The sequence below is a fragment of the Engraulis encrasicolus genome, chromosome 9, assembly GCF_034702125.1.
Source record: "Engraulis encrasicolus isolate BLACKSEA-1 chromosome 9, IST_EnEncr_1.0, whole genome shotgun sequence".
Taxonomy (NCBI): Eukaryota; Metazoa; Chordata; class Actinopteri; order Clupeiformes; family Engraulidae; genus Engraulis; species Engraulis encrasicolus.
This window is the reverse complement of record NC_085865.1, coordinates 46723488-46743487: the sequence shown is the minus strand read 5'-3', so window position 1 is coordinate 46743487 and position 20000 is coordinate 46723488. Positions and strand designations below refer to the sequence as shown.

At 45.3% G+C, this 20000-nt stretch overlaps 1 protein-coding gene across 4 annotated transcripts in view; it reads right to left on the bottom strand.

Moving 5' to 3' along the window:
• LOC134455914 (cell surface glycoprotein MUC18-like) overlaps positions 1 to 20000 on the bottom strand; it is a 73129-nt gene that overhangs the window by 11387 nt on the left and 41742 nt on the right. For all 4 annotated transcript variants that reach the window (XM_063207269.1, XM_063207270.1, XM_063207271.1 and 1 more), the window contains exons 2-9: positions 9890 to 10014; positions 7907 to 8144; positions 7609 to 7679; positions 7140 to 7227; positions 6430 to 6609; positions 5280 to 5407; positions 4593 to 4755; positions 3597 to 3712 (exon numbers count right to left, since the gene is read on the bottom strand). In XM_063207269.1, coding sequence (XP_063063339.1) covers positions 3597 to 3712; positions 4593 to 4755; positions 5280 to 5407; positions 6430 to 6609; positions 7140 to 7227; positions 7609 to 7679; positions 7907 to 8144; positions 9890 to 10014 — 1109 coding nt within the window. The remainder of the gene's footprint in view (positions 1 to 3596; positions 3713 to 4592; positions 4756 to 5279; positions 5408 to 6429; positions 6610 to 7139; positions 7228 to 7608; positions 7680 to 7906; positions 8145 to 9889; positions 10015 to 20000) is intronic.

Genomic DNA, 20000 nt, shown 5'->3' with positions numbered 1-20000 from the left:
CCATTGGGAAAATTAAAAGGTGAAAGTCAAATATGAGAAGAAAACAAAGAGAGTACTGGATCTCTATGTGGTGCAAAATGACAATGTGCCATTATTTGGACGAGAGTGGCTGCGTAGCATCCAGCTTAACTGGAAATCAATCAAAGTGATGGAGATGTCCAGCGAAAGCACTGAGCCTACCCCAGGACGACTGAGGAACCTACTGGATCGCTACTCACCAGTTTTTCAAGATGGAATTGGAACCCTGGCACAGATCAAAGCCAAAGTAGCTTTAACTGAAAATGCGCAACCAAAATTCCACAAAGCCCGCAACCTGCCTTATGCATTGCGCCCAAAGTGAAGCAGAGCTCAAGCGCCTTGAGGACCAGGGTATCTTGTCAAAGGTGGAGTGGTCAGAGTGGGCCACTCCCATCGTGCCAGTCGTAAAGAAGAGTGGGTGCGCTAACGCATCTGTGGCGACTTCAAAGTCAGCATAAATCCAGTGCTCCAGGCGGACCAATATCCGCTACCCCGGATAGAGGATATCTTTGCTTCATTGGCTGGAGGCCAGCATTTCTCTAAGATCGACCTAGCGCAGGCCTACCTCCAAATGGAATTGGAAGAATCCTCAAAGAAATACCTAACCATTAACACCCACAAGGGGCTGTTCCAATATAACCGGCTGGTCTTTGGAATAGCGTCGGCCCCTGCTGTATGGCAAAGAGCCATAGACCAAGTTCTTCAAGACATCCCTGGCACTCAGTGCTATTTAGACGATATCCTTGTTACAGGAAGTGACGAAAACACACATCTGACCAACCTTGAGACAGTCTTAAAGAGGCTCTCAGACTTTGGACTCAGAGTGAACAAAGAAAAGTGTGAGTTTTTCAAGGACTCAATTGAGTACTGCGGTCACAAGATCGACAAGGATGGTCTTCACAAGGCACAAGATAAGATCGATGCAGTCTTGAAGGCACCCAGGCCCGAGAATGTCAGTCAGCTTCGCTCCTTTTTGGGCCTTGTCAATTACTACGCCAAGTTCTTGCCGAACATCGCAACAGTGTTGCATCCATTGAACAGTCTGCTGCAAGTGAAAAGTGAATGGAGATGGACGAAGTCCTGCGAACAGGCGTTCATGGCAGCAAAGCAACTGATAACATCAGAGAAAGTGCTGACGCACTACAACCCCAAATTGCCATTGCGTTTAGCCTGTGACGCATCGCCATATGGGATTGGCGCTGTACTTTCCCACAAGATGAAGGATGGCTCTGAACGGCCTATTGCTTTCGCCTCCAGGTCCTTAAACAAAGCCGAGCAGAACTACGCCCAAATTGATCGTGAGGGTTTGAGCTTAGTCTGGGGGGTCAAGAAGTTTAATCAATACCTGTACGGTAAACACTTCACACTGATCACCGACCATCAGCCTCTAGTGGCTATCTTCAGCCCCAGCAAGTCCGTCCCTACCATGATGGCGGCACGTCTGCAGAGATGGTCATTGTTTCTTGGAGCTCATGATTACACCATCGAGTTTAAAGGCACCAAGCTTCACAGAAATGCAGATGGCCTTTCTCGCCTTCCCCTTGAGTCAGGTGACAAGTCTGTGTTTTCAGATCCAGCTGAACTTTTCCACATGACGCAGAGATGGACAATCTGCCTGTCACTTTTCTAGAGGTGAAGAGGGAAACGGGTCGTGACCCGACAATGGTGAGAGTCTACGACTTGACGGTGAAGGGGTGGCCTCACAAGGGTAATGCCGACCTACCTGACTACGCAAACCGCAGAGAACAGTTGTCCGTATGCCAAGGCTGTGTAATGTGGGGCACCAGAGTCATTATACCACCAAAGCTTCGGGACAGAGTGCTAGAGTCTCTTCACGATGGACATCAAGGTGTAGTTAAAATGAAGAGCCTGGCCAGAAGCCATGTCTGGTGGCCTGGCATTGACCATCAGATTGAAGACATCTCAAAGTCATGCCTAGGATGCCTGCAAAATCAGCGTCAACCACAGGTGGCTCCACCACACACCTGGGAGTGGCCTTCAACTGTGTGGCAGAGAGTTCACATCGACTACGCAGGTCCCTTTCTGGACAGAATGTTCCTAGTGGTCGTCGATGCATACTCTAAATGGCCTGAAGTGTTCCCTGTGAAGAATGCAACATCAACAGTGACAATTGAAACACTTCGTACTCTGTTTGCCCGTACTGGACTGCCGCAGCAGCTAGTCAGTGACAACGGTAGCCAGTTTACCTCAGAGGAATTCCAGATGTTCATGAAACGAAACGGAATTAAACACATTACCACCGTGCCATTTCACCCTGCAACAAATGGACTTGCCGAGAGATTCGTCCAGACCTTCAAACACTCCATGAAAGCCATGGCGAACTCCAAATTGTCCATATCAGAGAAACTGGCCAACTTCCTGTTGTCTTACCGCAACACAGAACATTCCACCACAGGTCAGACACCGTCCGTGCTGTTCATGGGAAGATCCTTAAGATCCCGCCTGGACCTCCTAAAACCAGACCTACACCGGGACGTCTCAAAGAAACAAAGCAGTCTGATGAAAAAGCAATCACCCGTGAGAACCTTCCACGAGGGTCAGTCTGTAATTGCCAGAGATTACCGTCATGGGAATAAGAAGTGGCAAACTGGTGAGATAGTTTCCAAAACGGGTCCACTTACTTACACTGTAAGAGTACCACCTGGACTGATCTGGCGCAGACATGTGGATCAGTTACTGGACTCTAGTACCCGTCACTCCACCAGAAATGACCAATGCCGTGATGCAGATTGTGCAGACAGTTGTGAGGACTTCACGTCGTTCACACCAGGTGAACCACCAGATGAACCACCAGATGAACTGAATGCAGAGCCTGCTCCAGCAACTGATAGCCCAGCTGCTTCTCCCAGACCTGTTCCGGATGTACCAGAAAGGCGCTATCCTGAACGAGAGCGCCACCCTCCACAGAGATTAGAACTATAGTTTAAAGGATAACTGAGCTAAATTGATAATGTTTATGTAGAGTTATCACAGAGACTTTAATTTGAAACCTTGTTTTATTACTTAAGAAGAACACAGAAAAAGAATATGGAGTATAGTGTTTAGCTTCTCTAGTGTACTTCAAAGCTAGAAGGGAGGAGTTGTTATGTTCAAAGGAACTACTTTCTGAGTAATAATACAGCAGTAATTAGCCGCGCACTGCGCGTAGTGATACATTATATAGATATAGGAATGAATGCTGTACCAGTTTGAATCTTTCAAGTAACCGATAAAGTTCCCTAAACTGCACGCCGCTCTCCTTGTCTATTTTGTTGATGAGAACACAACACACACACACACACACACACACACACACACACACACACACACACACACACACACACACACACACACACACACACTCACTCACTCACTCACTCACACACACACACACACACACACACACACACACACACACAATTGAAGAACAGTACGTATACAGAACACAGGTTACACAAAAGGATCATTCAAAACGACCTGAAATGAAAACACACAATGGTGTACATACAGTAAAGTAAATATGGTACAGTATGATGCTTGTGTGCCAGTATGATACTAGTGTGTACACTTGTATGTACCTTAAACCAGACGGTGTTGGTGGGTAAAGAGGAGAGCGCGTTACAGGTGGCCTCCAGATTGTCCCCCTGCGATAGCACCAGAGGTCCCTTGGGGTACACCACAGCTTCATCCAGAACTAGAGAGAGAGAGAGACAGAGAGAGAGACTATAGGATTTCCACTGCCCGTTTCCGAAACGGTACACTCCTCGAAAGCAGCTCAACACAGCATGACTTGGCCGCCACTTGTTGCTTTTCAATTGAGCTCAACTCCAACCAGCCGGCCGGCTGAAGTGAGCTGAGCAGGTCTTTCGCTGCCTACTACCCAGAATCCGCATCAGCTCGTCCTCACCAATAATAATGTCGGCCACCAGATCAAAACTCTTGAATGCTCTTTAGTTTGGCACTGTATTACTTTGATATGAAAATCGAAGGCAGAAATCAACATGGTAGTATCCAAATATGATGTCGCTAAAACTATTCATAGCCTACTTCGATGGGTGAGATATCTGTCGGCCTTACATTAAGTAAACTAGCCTACGTAAAGCAATACTACTGACAATAATACTGACAACGCCAAAGACGTTGCACGGTAACACGGTTTGCAATGGAAACACAAACCGGCCTGGCACCACTCAGCTCGACATGGCACGCATGACACAGCACGGCACAGCCGGGTTGTATGTGGAAATGTGCCTATACAGTCCATGTCAGAGGAGTTATTGGTTGATGTTGTACCACACAATACTACATCGTCTGTGGGTAACACTGATGTTTATTTGGGGTCCCTAGCGTAGATGCTCTTCTCAATGTTTCCTTTATATTTCACTGTGTGTTTGTGTGTGTGTGTGTGTGTGTGTGTGTGTGTGTGTGTGTGTGTGTGTGTGTGTGTGTGTGTGTGTGTGTGTGTGTGTGTGTGTGTGTGCGTGTGTGTTTGCGCGCTTGCATGTGTGTGTGCACGCGCGTGAGTGTGTGTGTGTGTGTGTGTGTGTGCGTGCGTGCGTGCGTGTGTGACGTACAGTGCACTTTCAGCTCCATGTCCATGCTCTTCTCCATGTCATCCGGGTCAAGGGCCTCCAGGTCCAGAGAGGTGCAGCTATAGTTGCCGCCGTCACTCCGCGTCACACCCCTCAGTAGCAACCCCATCTGGTCCTCCGTCAGCTTCTCCTCTTCCACGTCCTCCTGCAAAAATACACAGCATGGGAACGAGCTTAGACATCAAGAGTCTTTAATCTTCTCTTGTAATACTTGTAAAAAAGTCAAATGATGCATGTGTGCTTGTGTAGATATTTGTGTGTGTGTGTGTGTGTGTGTGTGTGTGTGTGTGTGTGTGTGTGTGTGTGTGTGTGTGTGTGTGTGTGTGTGTGTGTGCGTGTGCGTGCGTGTGCATATGTGTGTGTGTATGAAAAAATATACAGTAACATGGGTATGTGTGCTTGTGTAGATATGTTTGTGTGTGTGTGTGTTTTTGTGTGTGTGTGTGTGTGTGTGTGTGTGTGTGTGTGTGTGTGTGTGTGTGTGTGTGTGTGTGTGTGTGTGTGTGTGTGTGCGTGCGTGCGTGCGTGCGTGCGTGCGCGTGCATGCATGCATGCATCTGTGTGCGTGTGTGTGTGCGTGTGCGTGCGTGTATGAGCATTACCCCATTGTGTGTGTGCGTGTGTGTATGTGCGTGCATGCCAGCATGTGTGTGTGTGTGTCAGCATTACCCCATTGTGTCTGAGGGTGAGTGGAGGTGTGGGATTGCCGTCGGCTTGGCATCTGATCTCCACTGTGTCGCCCTCCTTCACCAGTCCCGGAGGAGACACTTTACTCAGCTCCACATGCGTAGCTGGGTCTGCAGCAAAAGGGGTTAATAAAATCAGATTGGCAGTCAACATAGCCTCTGTCCAAACAATAAGTCTTCATTGTGTTGCTTTGTTTCGGTGGACTTTCAATTTTTGGTTGTTTCAAGTTCTTGGCCAAGGCATCTTTTATTTACTCTCCAAAATGTTTACTCTTAACTACTCTACAAATGACTATCACTGTCTTTGTAAACCATGTCCAGTCTGGCTAACGTGACATTGGTCCTAGTCAAGGCCATACCCAAACTCAGCCAGGCATGAAAGCTCTCTTGCCTGGTTATCAGCAGGCCTTATCACAAATGATGTAAGGTCTGGAGACCTGCCTACTGTATTGGGGGCAGTCGTGGCTCAGTGGTTAGAGCACTGGGTTGGCAACCCAAGGGTTCCCGGTTCAGTGCCCGACCGAACCACGGCTGAAGTGCCCTTGAGCAAGGCACCTAACCCCCACATTGCTCCCCGGGCGCCGCTCAGCAGGCAGCCCACTGCTACGGACTAGTGTGTGTACTTCAATGTGATTCACTAGTCCAAATGGGATAAATGCAGAGAAAGAGTTTCCCCTACCTAGGGGACCAAAATTGGCTTCAATCCAAATGGGCTCCAATTGGCTTCAAATCCCGTAGGGGGTGTGTAGTTAACGATTGACGACAGCTGTTTATTGGGCATTGTGAATGTATCATTTGGCAAATCGTGTCAGTTGTATCTATTCAAACAAACTGCAGTCATCGCCTTTCCACGCCTCCCTGCGTGGACCATAATCAGGTACCCTCGCTGAGGGTAGAATCCATGCTGTCTTTCAGATTGGAACGATTGTACAAAGCAGTATGGTATTTCCCAGCCTAAAACACACAGTACATTGATAGTACCATAACTTTTAAACATTTTGATGATTTCCGGCTGATCAATATACCGTACTTTCAACTGATGCTCTCTGTTTTGCTGAAGCAAGACCACAAAAAAAAGTATTTCGTAGTTCAGCGGGTTAAGTCGTCAGTCCAACAGGTGAATGCATTCTTACAGTGTACAGTGATGCGTATGCGCCTGGACTCGGTCATCTTGGTTCCCTCGGGGACGTAGTAGGTGGACTCGCAGTAGAACTCCGCGTCCTTGTCCTCCTTCCGCACCTTCAGATGCAGCTCGCTCATCACCGTGAACAGGAGGTTGGTGCCCCGCGTCACCAGGTTCGTCACTCCCACCTCTGAAGAGCATGGAGGGCAGACACATTAGCACAGGTGGCTAGTATTCCAAGAACAAGTTTTCATTTAGGCCTATTTTTATTTAGTTGTTTGGGGGGTGATCTTTTTATTTTGACAGGATAGTGAAGAATGGGACAGGAAACTAGCGGGAGAGAGACAGGGGAGGACCGGGAAATCACTCCGGGTCGGGAATCGAACCCAGGTCACCAGCGCAACAGTGCAGTGCCCTACTGTCTGAGCCACAGCTATTCCAATAACATGGTTAACCCAGTAAGACACTGCCCCTGTCATAAATGAGCTGTTACCACAATGCCAATGACCAAGTCATAATGTATTACTAAAGGTTGAGTTAACCCACAGGAAAACTGCTGGCTAGTGCATACAGTTACCCATGCTAGCAAAGTGAGTTCTGGAATGATCAATATTATTGGGAGTGGGGGTCCTAAAGTTCACTGATGTTGTGGGAATTTATTTCTAGCAAATGATCGAAATCGAAATGAAAAATGAAAATGATGGCCACCCTCATCCTTACCTCCTTCAGAGATGTGCAGGGGCGCCAGGCCTCTGTACCAGGTAATGTTGGGCATCGGGTAGCCATTCCTCACCTCACATGTTGCAATCTGCATGTAGAGAGTTTCATTAGTTGCTTTGCTCAATGACAAACCAATTGAAGTGGCCTTACCAAAACCATTAGTAGCATTGTTGCAGCATTGTTTAAATTCTTACTGTAACACTGAGATACTGTACTCGTACTGTAATAATATTAATTTAAGTCTAAGAAAAGCAAAGCTTCCTATTTTTCTTCTTGTTAAACCAGTCACACAATTAACACTGTAGGTCTAATCGCTCTGTTCTGCAAATCTATTCCAGGGCAGAGTTGGTTGATAGGGCCGTTTTCTCCCTGATTTGATTTCAGAAATTGGGTTTGGGGGGGATAAGTTATAATTTCCCTGAGACTTACCTGTTATGACCTCGTTAAAACATTGGTTTTCTATGTTTACCTTGGATGTTCCCGCCTCATTGATGTGTATTCCATTATCGACAGCTGCAATTTTGGGCACTTCTGGGGAATCTGAGAACAGCACAGAAAGCGTTTGCTTATCGCTTTCAAATTGGTTTTGACAATGACTGCTTCTAACAAATGAAAAACAACAGATGCCACTGTTACTTCTGAATTATGGAAGCGCAAAAGACACACACCGACACACAGACACGCAGACAAACACACACATATGCATGCACACACACGCACACACACAACTCATTTCCTCATGGCACACAGACACAGCTAATACCCACTGAAAACTCTGAGCAGTGTGCTGCCCTCCTTGGTGCCGTCCGACAGGGCATTGACTCTGCACACGAACAGCATCTCATCCTGCAGCTCCACCGGATCCAAGATCAGAACCACAGAGCCCGGCGAGCTGTGGTCCAATGTGACCCGATCCGCCACAGACGAGTCGTGGTCCATCAACGGGCCGGTAGTGTTGTCCAGGTAGTAAACACGCTGCAGGAAGCTGTTGCTCCCCAGTGCTCTCTGGCAAAGCAAAACAAAAACAAGGATGAGAGGGCAAGAGAGAAATGTCCAATTGGAGTGGTACCTGGAAATGGTTCTTTGTAGGAATGGTACTCTTTGGTGATAGGCTTAATCCACTTCAAAAGTAGGAAGATACCAATGCACTCATCTTCTGTATATTTAAAATGGCTTTATTTTGTGGGCAAAGCATCATTTAAAAACGTCCAGTTTGGTTTTGGCCATAAAATAAAGGCCTTTTAAGTTTACAGAAGAAGAGTGCCTTAGTATCTTATTACTTTTGAAAAGGATTAGAGGGGTGCTGTCACAAATGCCCATAAAATAAATATCTTGTGGTTTTATATTTGTTCTGTGTTCTCTAAAGTGATCCTCTAGGCCTTATGATGATCACAATCATAAATTCCTAAAATTTTACCACGGCATTGTTGCCAGTGACAGTGGTCTGATTGACGAACATGTCTGTTCTTCAGAAATAACAGATGTGCGAACGTTGGGAAGCCCTGATTCAGTTCAGAAAATGAGACCTTCAGGCTCTTCTAGCTCAGTTCTCTCAGTGTTTCGCCAATTAGCAAACAGTTGAGAGTGGTGACGTAGAACTCACCCGCGAGCTCCGTTACTGATTGGTTAAGGTAACTATGATACATACAGACGTTTTGTTATTTGTATGCTTTTGCATAGGCTTAAAACGCAACAGACTATTGCTAGTAAAGCACAATATGGGTTTTAATTTGAGTTTGGAACTTCAATTAATTTAAATGATAGAGTAAGATCAGACCATCTCCCATCTTCCACGGGGACGGATTCAATGTAATTTCTTTACTTGCCATGACTGATTGACGGAGTCAACAGTCGGCTATTCGCCCAGGCTCTTCTAGATGACTTAAAGGACCACTTCAGCCATTTTCAATATGCTGCTGTATTGATCACGCTACCCTTGATTTGTCAGTACCCGATGATGCTGCATTTTTCGGCTCAGCCCTTTCCGAGATCTGAGCTATTCTAATGGGGGCAGCTTTTGATTACATTTTTAAAATTCTTAACATAGGCCTACTCCAAATATTTTCCAGCGTCAAAGGTATCGCTATTTGCTAGTTGTCTGCTGATGTTGCATAACCTTTTGGATGTTTTTGGGAATAAATCAAGATGTTTTTTTGAAATGTAAACAAACACCTGCCCCCATCACAATGACCAGGATCTCAGAAAAGGCTGAAAAAAAAAACTCAGGTACTGATTAGTCCATGGTAGTGTGAGCATTACAACTGCATGTTGAAACTGACTGAAGTTACCCTTTAACTACTGAACCAGGTTCTTGGAACACTGACCAGGTGGAGGGTGATGGATGGATGGTAGGGCTGTGCAATATATCGAATTAATATTGTGATGTCAATATTGCTTTCAAACAATATGAAATGTCATAATATCGAGTTGAAACAACTATTTTGTCATTTTTTTGTCAGACTTGCTATCCAACACTCATGCGGAACACCACTGTGTGTCTCTATATGCCATTCCACTCATGCTGCTGAAGGGAGGGAAGATTCTGAATTGTTTGGCAATTTTTTTTTTTTTAAATATTGTTTAAAATATTGTGATATGAATATTGACTGAAATAATCTTGATATTCATTTTTTCCATAATCGAGCAGCCTTAATGGATGGGTGGATGGGAGGATGGGTGGAGGAGGATGGGTAGATGGGTGGAGGGGGATGGTTGGATGGTGGACGAGTGGAGGGCGATGGTGTACTCACTGCAAACCACTGGATGACTATGGACGTGGGGTCCTGGTCTGTCTTATACAGGCAGGCCATCTCAGCTCTCTCCCCCAAGGACACCTCCACACGGTCCTCCGTGCTCACCTCCAGCTCTGCCCATGCTGCAGGTGGAAACACACACAGACAGGAAGACACATATGTAAATAGACATCAGGATATCCATACACGTCTGGATTGTGTGTGTGAGAGAGAGAGAGAGAGAGAGAGAGAGAGAGAGAGAAAGAGAGAGAGAGCTGTGAGCGTGTGTGTGTGTGTGTGTGTGTGTGTGTGTGTGTGTGTGTGTGTGTGTGTGTGTGTGTGTGTGTGTGTGTGTGTGTGTGTGTGTGTGTGTGTGTGTGTGTGTGTGTGTACATGACTCTGTATATGTATGAGACAGTCAGTGATCATCCCACGCCTTCATATCAATGTCATGAAACTGCAAACCAAGCAGACGGGGGCTGAAATGGACGCCCCTCCCTTAATCTTTGTTTACCGTCAGAATACACACACACACACACACACACGTATGCAAGCACACATGCACGTACGCGCGCACACACACACACACACACACACACACACACACACACACACACACACACACACACACACACACACACACACACACACACACACACACACACACACACACACACACACACACACACACACACACACACACCACAGAGTGGTGAGGACACACACACACATACAGCCCACACTTGCTCCCTGCTACAACTAAAACGATGTTGCATCGGCACACAGCACAGCACAGCACAGCGTGGACAATTTAGCGTGGACACTAATTGGATGCTATGACTGGAATTTACTGGGAGTCCACTGCAGCGTCCCAGTGTGCATCAGGGCATTCCGGAGTGCAATAGAAGAAAGGCTCGATTTACAAGTGGAATAGTGGGCCTGTGTTTGCCCTGGCCCTAGTGTAGAAATTAGGGCACTTTAGTAGCCACTATTGATGTCTGTATTACAGACGAATGTGATGTGTATTTGTGTCTCACAACTGCAAGCTAAAATTATCCAGATTCAAAGACATATTTTTTTTTTATATATTTCTACCTTTACTCCTCTGTTGGTCAAACTTGTCATGTCTGATTAGATTTAATTTGATATCAAATACACTGCACATGAGTCTAGTGCTTGTTCGTCTACAGAGCAGCCTGTTTCCTCCATGAGGAATAATGTTATCTTTTCACATGTGTAACCATAACAAAAGCGCTGCTGGACTTTTAGCACAAGTGAAGCGACCTCCTCTGCTTGCCAAAACATATTAAACAACTCGATAGCGATCTGTCATTTTCTCTTCCTGCCTCTCTCTCTCTCTCTCTGTCTCTCTGTATCTCTCTCTCTCTCTCTCTCTCTCTCTCTCTCTCTCTCTCTCTCTCTCTCTCTCTCTCTCTCTCTCTCTCTCTCTCTGTATCTCTCTCTTTCTCTTTCTCTCTCATCTGTTTGTTTTTAACTTTTTATTAACACAGAACATCAACCAGTGGCTTGTTTATTTGCTCTCCATCACTCTCCCTCTTATCCCTCTCAATTTTCATCCTCCCAACTCTCTCTCTCTCTCTCTCTCTCTCTCTCTCTCTCTCTCTCTCTCTCTCTCTCTCTCTCTCTATATATATATATATATATATATATATATATATATATATATATATACACATATATATATATATAATTTTTATTTTTTTATTATTATTTATCAGGAAACATCAACTGCTGACTCATTTACTTGATCTCTCATTCCCTCTGTCACCCTTAATCCATCCCATCCCCCTCTCTCTCTCTCTCACTCTCTCTCACTCTATATCGCTCTCTCTCTCTCTCTCTCACTCTCTCTCACTCTATATCGCTCTCTCTCTCTCTCTCTCCCGCCGTCTGTTTGCTTAAGCTGTTTGTTTCAGCAAATAATCAAGTTAACACAATATCACATGACATGTCCATTCACCCCTGGCTGCAACATGGCCAGTTACGCCGACACTGTTTGTGCTTCCGCTCCTGTCCTCCATTCATCCCTCCTTCTCTCTTCTTCTCATCCATATCTACACCTCTCCATCCCTCTCTCCGTCCCTCTCTCTGACACAGTATCGGGTTTCCATCTGTTGCAGTGTCATCACCTAAAATGTTTTGTTTTTGTTGTTGTTGTTGTTGTTGTTGTTGGCCTTTTCCCTCATCTTTCCACCCACTCGTCTCTACCCTTCATGGGCGTAGTTTGAGGGGGGCAGGGGGAATTGCCCCCCCTGCTGACTGAAACATGTAATGACATCAAATCAAGGAAATGACAAAATACAAATGTTAAAAATTACTGATATTACTGATATTACTGATAACGTACCATACTGATATTTTAAATGTTTTGATTAAAATACACGGTAGTATGAAATTAACACTGCACCCCCCCACCCCTGATGCAAAAGTAAATGTGATGCAAACTCTGCTTATGCTACCCTTCTATTCTTTCCATTCTCTCTCTGAACCGCTTTACCTCCAATTACTCTCTTTATCAGCCTCTTTTTCTCCCCGACTCGCCACTCTCCATCTCTTCATCTCCTACATGTGTCTCTTCACCTTCTCCCTTCTCTTCCTCCATCTCTCTCTCACTCTTTCTCTCTCCCTCTCTCTCTCCCTCTCTCCTTCTCTCCTTCACCTCTCTCCTCTCTCCTCTTTCTCTCTCCCCTCTTTCTCTTCTATTCTCTCTCTCTTCTCTCTCCCTCTCTCTCTCCCTCTCTCTCTCTCCTCTCTCTCTCTCTCTCTCTCTCTCTCTCTCTCTCTCTCTCTCTCTCTCTCTCTCTCTCTCTCTCTCTCTCTCTCTCTCTCTCCTCTCCCCCCCCTCTCTCTCTCCATCCTGCGTCTGTGTCTGTGTCCTGCTGCTCTTCCTGGCTGGCTAATTGAGCAGGGTGCTCCTGTCCTGTCCTCTATTACTGCAATGTGATTAGCTCCCCACAGCAGCACTTCCTGCCCATTACACATTACTGTAGGCTACCTCAGGAACCAGCGGCCAGGCCCCTGCTATGCTGACTCACACCACACCACACCACACCACACCGGACGGGCAGAGGAGTGTGTGTGCGTGTGTGCGTATGTGTGTGTGTGTGTGTGAGAGAGAGAGAGAGAGAAAGAGAGAGAGAGAGAGAGAGAGAGAGAGAGAGAGAGAGAGAGAGAGAGAGAGAGAGAGAGAGAGAGAGAGAGAGAGAGAGCGAGAGCGAGAGAGAGAGCGAGAGCGAGAGCGGGTGTGTGTGTGTGTGTGTGCGTGTGCGTGTGCGTGTGCGTGTGCGAGTGCGTGTGCGTGTGTTTGGATTGGTCTGTCTTGGTAGATGCAGTGTCATTGAGCACTAGGGCTGCACTATTACGGAAAAATCATGATCACGATTATTTTGGTCAAAATTGTAATCACGATTATTAATCACGATAACTGATTTTTTTGCAGATTTTTTGGAAAATTATAACAAGATGAAATATAACCGAGAATGAATTATATACGGGAAGAGCAAAATAAAATGAAATGTAATAATTATGTAAAGGCAATAGCATGAAACTTAAGTGGACAGATTTCTGGCCAGAAACACCAGCCTGTCAGTATGTTCTGGCTTCAAGGACGCTCTTGAAGGTAGGTGACTATTGCCACGATTAAATCACGATTGAAATCACGACTTCGGTTTCATGATTTTATCAAGATTTTCGATTATTTTTGATTAATTGTGCAGCCCTATTGAGCACCAAAATGGACAGTGTATAATATTACACACCATCAGCTGCAGTGTGTCACCCACAGAGGCTGTGTGTGTGTGCATGCGTGTGTGCGTCCGTGTGTGTAGTGGAGGTGGTTAACATATACCTAACATAGAGTCAGAGTATATGTGCTCTCCTCAGAACTACAGTCCAGTATATGGCTCACTTAGTGTGTATATAAATGTGCTATGGCTCACTTAGAGAATGTGTGTATATACGTTATGGCTCAGTTATACAGAGAGCAAGCGAGAGAGAGTAATGTATATATATATATAGTGTGTGTGTGTGTGTGTGTGTGTGTGTGTGTGTGTGTGTGTGTGTGTGTGTGTGTGTGTGTGTGTGTGTGTGTGTGTGTGTGTGTGTGTGTGCGTGCGTGCCTGTGGCGCACGCCCATGCACATGTGTGTTATGACTCGGTTAGAGAGTGAGTTCACTCAGACAGGCTGTTTGCTTAACCTGCTCCCCTCCTGCTCGCACTGAGCCGTTATGACACATCACACCTGCTGTAGCCCAGAGTGTAAACGCTGCTTAGCACTCACTTTCCTCCTCCCCCTCTTCTTTCCTCCCTCTTTTTATTTTACCACTCTTTCTTCTCATGTGCAATGACTCTGTATGGCCTCAGTGACAATTGGTCAGTCACAAAACAACGGCATACTGTACATGAAATGCCTTTATATTCTGTATGCTGTATTATACTGTCATAATGACTATCAGTTGGGCCATCAGTGAGAAAATCAGCTTTGGTTTTGGAGTGTTTGCATGCAACACATACTATAGAGAGGGTACATTGGGTTGTAATGTGATGTAAAAGAATAACATTTCAATAACAAAATGTTTGAAAAAAAAAGAGAGGGTACATTCCATTACCCCAAACTCCCGTGGAGAAAACAATACAGTTGCCCCTCTTTTGGGGGTAATTTCCCCATTCAATATCCCCATTGTAAATAAGCAAATTACCTTTCAATTGCACATGTGCAAGATATTGAATTAAACTTCTATCGTCAATGACGTCATCACTTTCCAACACCATCACGAGGCCAAAAGCACAAAGGAGGACAGGAGTTTGGATAATGGAATTTAATTTACCCTCAGTCTTTTGACCTTGTTAAATTATTTCCTCCTCTCTTTCCCCTTCTTCTAGCCCTCCCTTTTTTGCCTACTACGGTATGTAAGCTACACAAGTTTACAGACCTCCCACCCGAGCAGCTGTTGTCCTCTGTGCCTTTGCTTGTGATAGGGGAATTGTTTTTGGCACCATCTCATCTATTCACCATCTTTCATCTCTTGCTATAATTGTTTTCATCTCTCGTTGGACTACTGACAGGACCTGCAGCCCTCCATTTCACTTGGGTATAGTGGTCCTTAAACAGCACCTGCCCCTGAACATCTCTCTCTGCTATTTTCAGCCATTCCTTTCACAGATGCACACATTGAGAGACATGGCAGGGTCTTTTGATTTGTTGAAATAGAACACTTCATCCTAATACATGTTTTAATGAACGCCCCCAACCCTAAGCCTCATAGGCTACGGGAAAACCCGTTTTTACTTCCCATTGGCTCCCAAAACGGGAAAACACGTTTTTGAGTTTTCTATTGTATTTTTCATAACTAGACACTTCAATGCTTATTGTGTGTGATCATGGGAGCTCTGTGATAAGTAGAACAGACATAGATGGCAGTCAAAAGCTTGTGTCATCATCTGGACATTTTAATCACACAGGAGCAAATCCAGTCATAGTATCCCCCAGGCAGGAGGCTTAGATGGAGGCAGGAGCAGGGTACACAGCCCAGAGGCACAAAGGAAGCATAATTGAAACCATCTGAATCATCCACACAGCTACTTAGTTAGTTAGCAGCTTAATGCTAAGTGCAGCCATTACCCGCAGCATAGAGGCAAGAAGCAATGACAACTCACAGAAGAAAAAAAACTATGACACAGTTTAAGGCTTGTTGTTTCAGTAGGACTACAACTTATAGACTGAGCGGGAGAGGTTAACACTCAGCTAACAAACAAGTCAATGAAGGCAGTGTGAATTAAAAAAAGTTTCAGTAGTTGCTAAAAGGAAGTGGCACGCGTGGACTGTTTTAAACAAAGATTGCAAGCACAGAGTGCAAACACTGATGAATGGTACTAAATAGGGACTCAGTAGCAGTGATGCTCAAACATATTTAGTGGACCAGCTGTTTCAGTGACACTCTGGTAAGTAACAGCAGTGTGCCTGGGTAGAATAGAGGGAGACAGAAATAAAGACTGATGGCCAGTAGCCTTGGCCTGCCCATACTAAATGTTAATCTGCACAAAGTTTCACTTCTTCTCAGGTCTGTTACAGTCATGAAACACAAGACAAGAAAGTCTGAAAGCAATTTTCTTCATTGAATAGTCATGAATTAGATTTGGCTGTATGCTCTGTTCAAAGGAGTGCCAGTGCTGGTTTTGCATCAGCATCAAGGAAATCAGAGATTCAGGGGACAGCAGCAGTGTAGCGAATGCTCATCCAATTTAATATTAAGAGAGCAAATAATTCCCTTATGAACAGAGCAGGCAACATGAGAAAGAAGTATCTATGCCAACAACTTTGGTTAAATCAACGTGTACTGTAGATTCAAGGGAACTTAAAATATGTCTTCATGTGGACTGTTATAATTGAACTGTGCGTGGTGTTCAGAGATAGGCCTCATTTCCAAGACAGATTACAAAGGCCTGTAGTCAGATTGTTTTTGTACTGTAATAGATGCTTCACCCAGCCCAAGTAAAAAAAAAAACACTGAAGTGTTCTCAGGAATTTCATATCTGACGGTTCTGAAAAAAAGGACTGGCAGCAGTGCCACTTCAGTTAAAATGGTAGGAGTGTGCTTTAGATAGTTAAGCTGTACAGTACATCTGGGGGTGGTGGCTGTACTATGCGAGGCCTTGATATGGAAGCCAACTGTTGAACAAACCAAATGTCTGAACTGAAGATGAGAGCACTTGAAGTCTGCCTCAGGCTGTTCACTAGGATAAATGGAACAGGACAAGGCTGCTTTGAGGGGAGGTCAGAGGTACTCTATGGTGCTATTGAGCCCAGAGTCAGTCTAGTCTACAGACTTTAATCCTCATGGACTCACTCTCAAACAGACTGTCTGTCTGTCTGTCTGTCTGTCTGTCTGTCTGTCTGTCTGTCTGTCTGTCTGTCTGTCTGTCTGTCTGTCTGTCTGTCGCTCTCTCACGTGTTGGGTGGGTGTTGCACTTTGAATTGTATTTGAATTGATATAGTTTTTAAGAGTGTTTGATAATGTCCAGAGCTTTTAATCTCTCCCCTCTCCCCCCTGTGTATTTAAACCTTGTTCTCTCTCTACACATCTCGCTATCTCATTCCTTCCCTTGCAGTCTGTCTGACTGTCTGTGTCTGTTTCTTCATGTCTGTTCCCTCTTCTCTATCATTCTATCCCTCCCTCTCCCGCAATCCCTCTCTCTCTCTCTCTCTCTCTCTCTCTCTCTCTCTCTCTCTCTCTCTCCCTCTCTCTCTCTCGCCTTTCTTACACAGTGGAAGTCAGACAGACATGCTCGTGGAAGTGCAGCAACAAGTGCCTGCTCTCAAGTCTGTGCCAGATGATCCCAGGCATTAGGAATGCCTTTGACCAGACCAGTTCCAGAATGCCTTTGACTGAGGCGACAGCAGCAGGCACTTGACATGTTGTGATGCCAACTCGGCCCACCGTTACAATGTTTCCCGCTCTTTCCATCTTCCTCTGTCTGTATTTTACCTTGCTTTCTTTCTTCTCTTCTTCAGTCTCATGGGTGTTTCTGGCTCTTTATCCTGACCCATCTCTCTTTGCAGTGTTACATATATCTCTCTCCCTATTTTATCTTATTACTTTGGCCTTTCTTTCCCCCTCTCTGTGTATTTCTCTGGTGGGCACTTGACATATGTTTATGTGACACCAATCCTGCCTGGCTCCAGGATGTGTCTTTCTCTGTCTGTCTGTCTTTACATTGCTTTCTTAGTACCTTGACCTCTCCTTCCCCCGCTGTTTCTTTCTGTCCTCTAACAGGCACTTGACATGTGTGACACCAACTCAGCTCGCCATTACGTTTTGCATCAATGCCAACAACTAGCAGCTGCCAGATAGGAAACCAGAGGCAGGTGCTGGGAGAGCAGAGCGGGTATGAAATCACGTCTGCCCCAAACAACCACCGGATCCCAGCCGGATGCCACCCACCCCGGAACCGGAACTGCTTACAGTAGAAGCACACAGCACTCAGAGTGGGCCCAGAGATATGGGCATTGTGTCGTCTGCTTGCTCAATCGGCTTGGAGTTCAGCTGGTTTGTTTTAAAAGTGGGTTTTTCTTTGTTTGGCGTCTGGGCTTTCCCGCCATTCTCAGCAAAATCCTCCTGTCTTCTCTCTCTGTCTTTGCCCTCCTCCTACAGCACCAACAATTGGAGGGAAAAAGCCCCGGCAACACACATACTGTAACCTCACATTAAACTCTCATCACCAACACCAACACCCCACACACACATTCCCACCAACCCAAACTCCCAAGCTCCCTTGCCTCAGACATTGCTGGGGTGTTTTTTCAGACCCATAAAAACCAGGTTGTAAAACTCCAACCGTGAACTAAACAAGCTGATACCACTGGTTGTGCTGCACATTGAGTTCTCTTGGTGACTGGGTGAGGAAGGCAGAGACTGTGTAGGGTACCCCAGAATTCTCAAGTTCAACAATGTTTGTGAAGCTGGGATAGTTTTGTGTTTCTGTTGGTGTGTTGTGGAAAAAGTTACACCTAAATGTTTCAAAGTCAGTAAATACAATAATCAAATGAACACATTTCCTGTATTCTGCTAGTGCTTTCACCCAAGAGCATCTGCGAAATAAATCAATGTCAATTGCTTTATACTGCATTATCCCTAAGCCCCAAACAGTAACGTTTCAGGTGTAGGCTGAGAGCTTTGAAGGTATCTGTGTTCTGTTGCAATGGGCTTCTTCTTCAAAATAAGGTCCCAGTAGGCTCTTAGTTCAGCCCAATCCTATCGCCTAGAGGCAAATGTAGCTCAACACAATGGGTAGGCTATATATCGTCAGGGCACCGGCTCTGTTTGTTATGAGGGTAAGACGGGAGCTAGTGGTAACCCCCGTAGAAAACCACCTCCGGTCAGGTCAGTGACCTCTCAGAGCCTGTGAACGTAACCTGAACTGACACTGTTTCCATGGATACAGAGACACATACAAACACATACACAGGTGCACATTCATACACATATACATACATACAGGTGTGCAGAACCAAAAAACATCCAGACAAAACTAGGGACATTCATAAATTCAAGCCTGTGTATACAGTACACTACAGTATTGTAGGCACACACACACCCACACACACACATGCACACACACACGCACACTTAAAACACATTTGTAAGGGCCCCTAACATCTGGTCTCTGTGGAAAAAAGGGGCGCCCCCCAAAAATAAGCAAGCTAATCACGCTAATCCCCCAAAAACATCCCACCACAAACACCCACAGGGCCCGCGGTGGTTACACTTGACCTCAGGTCATCATTAGCCTAATTCACTACATATACTCAAAACACATTATCTCCCGTTTTTTCCTTCTCTCTCTCTAGCCCCCTCTCTCTGTCTTCCTTTCTCTCCTTCTCTCTCTCTCACATATGAGCAAGTGCATAATCTACACTAACATTCACGCACGCACACGCACACACACACACGCACGCACGCACGCACACACACACAAACATACTCACACACACACACACACAAACATACTCACACACACACACACACATTATGCACACAATATAAACTCACAGTGCCAACACAGCTGGAAAAATGTAACACTTTTCTTTCACTATAGACTACCCCACACATCATAAACTCTGTTGAAGAATGTGGTCTTAGCAGAATGATTATTCATCTTGTTAAGGACAACTTCTTGACAACAGTAGAGCTTACAGATGTTTCACGTTGATGAACACTGATGAACACAGCATCAAATAAAACGGCAATAATGCATTCACAAAATCGTTATGCCAGGGTCATCACTTTTCTGGCACTGAATAACTATACTCCATGGTGACAGCCTCTCTTTTCGTCATGACAACCATGGTCTTACCGAACAGATTTAAATATAGCCATGATTAAACCATCACATCATGATTAACACCACCACAACCATACCATGACCATCATAAGTTATGACTGCTGTACACTGACATGTTGCCTTGGCAATACCACTTCACTTTCCTCACAACACAGTGTCACTACCCGGCACTCACCTCAACCTAGGGCTGCACAATTAATCGAAAATTATCAAAAATCGTGATAAAATCGGGATATCGAAATCGGGATTTCAATCGGGATTTAATCGT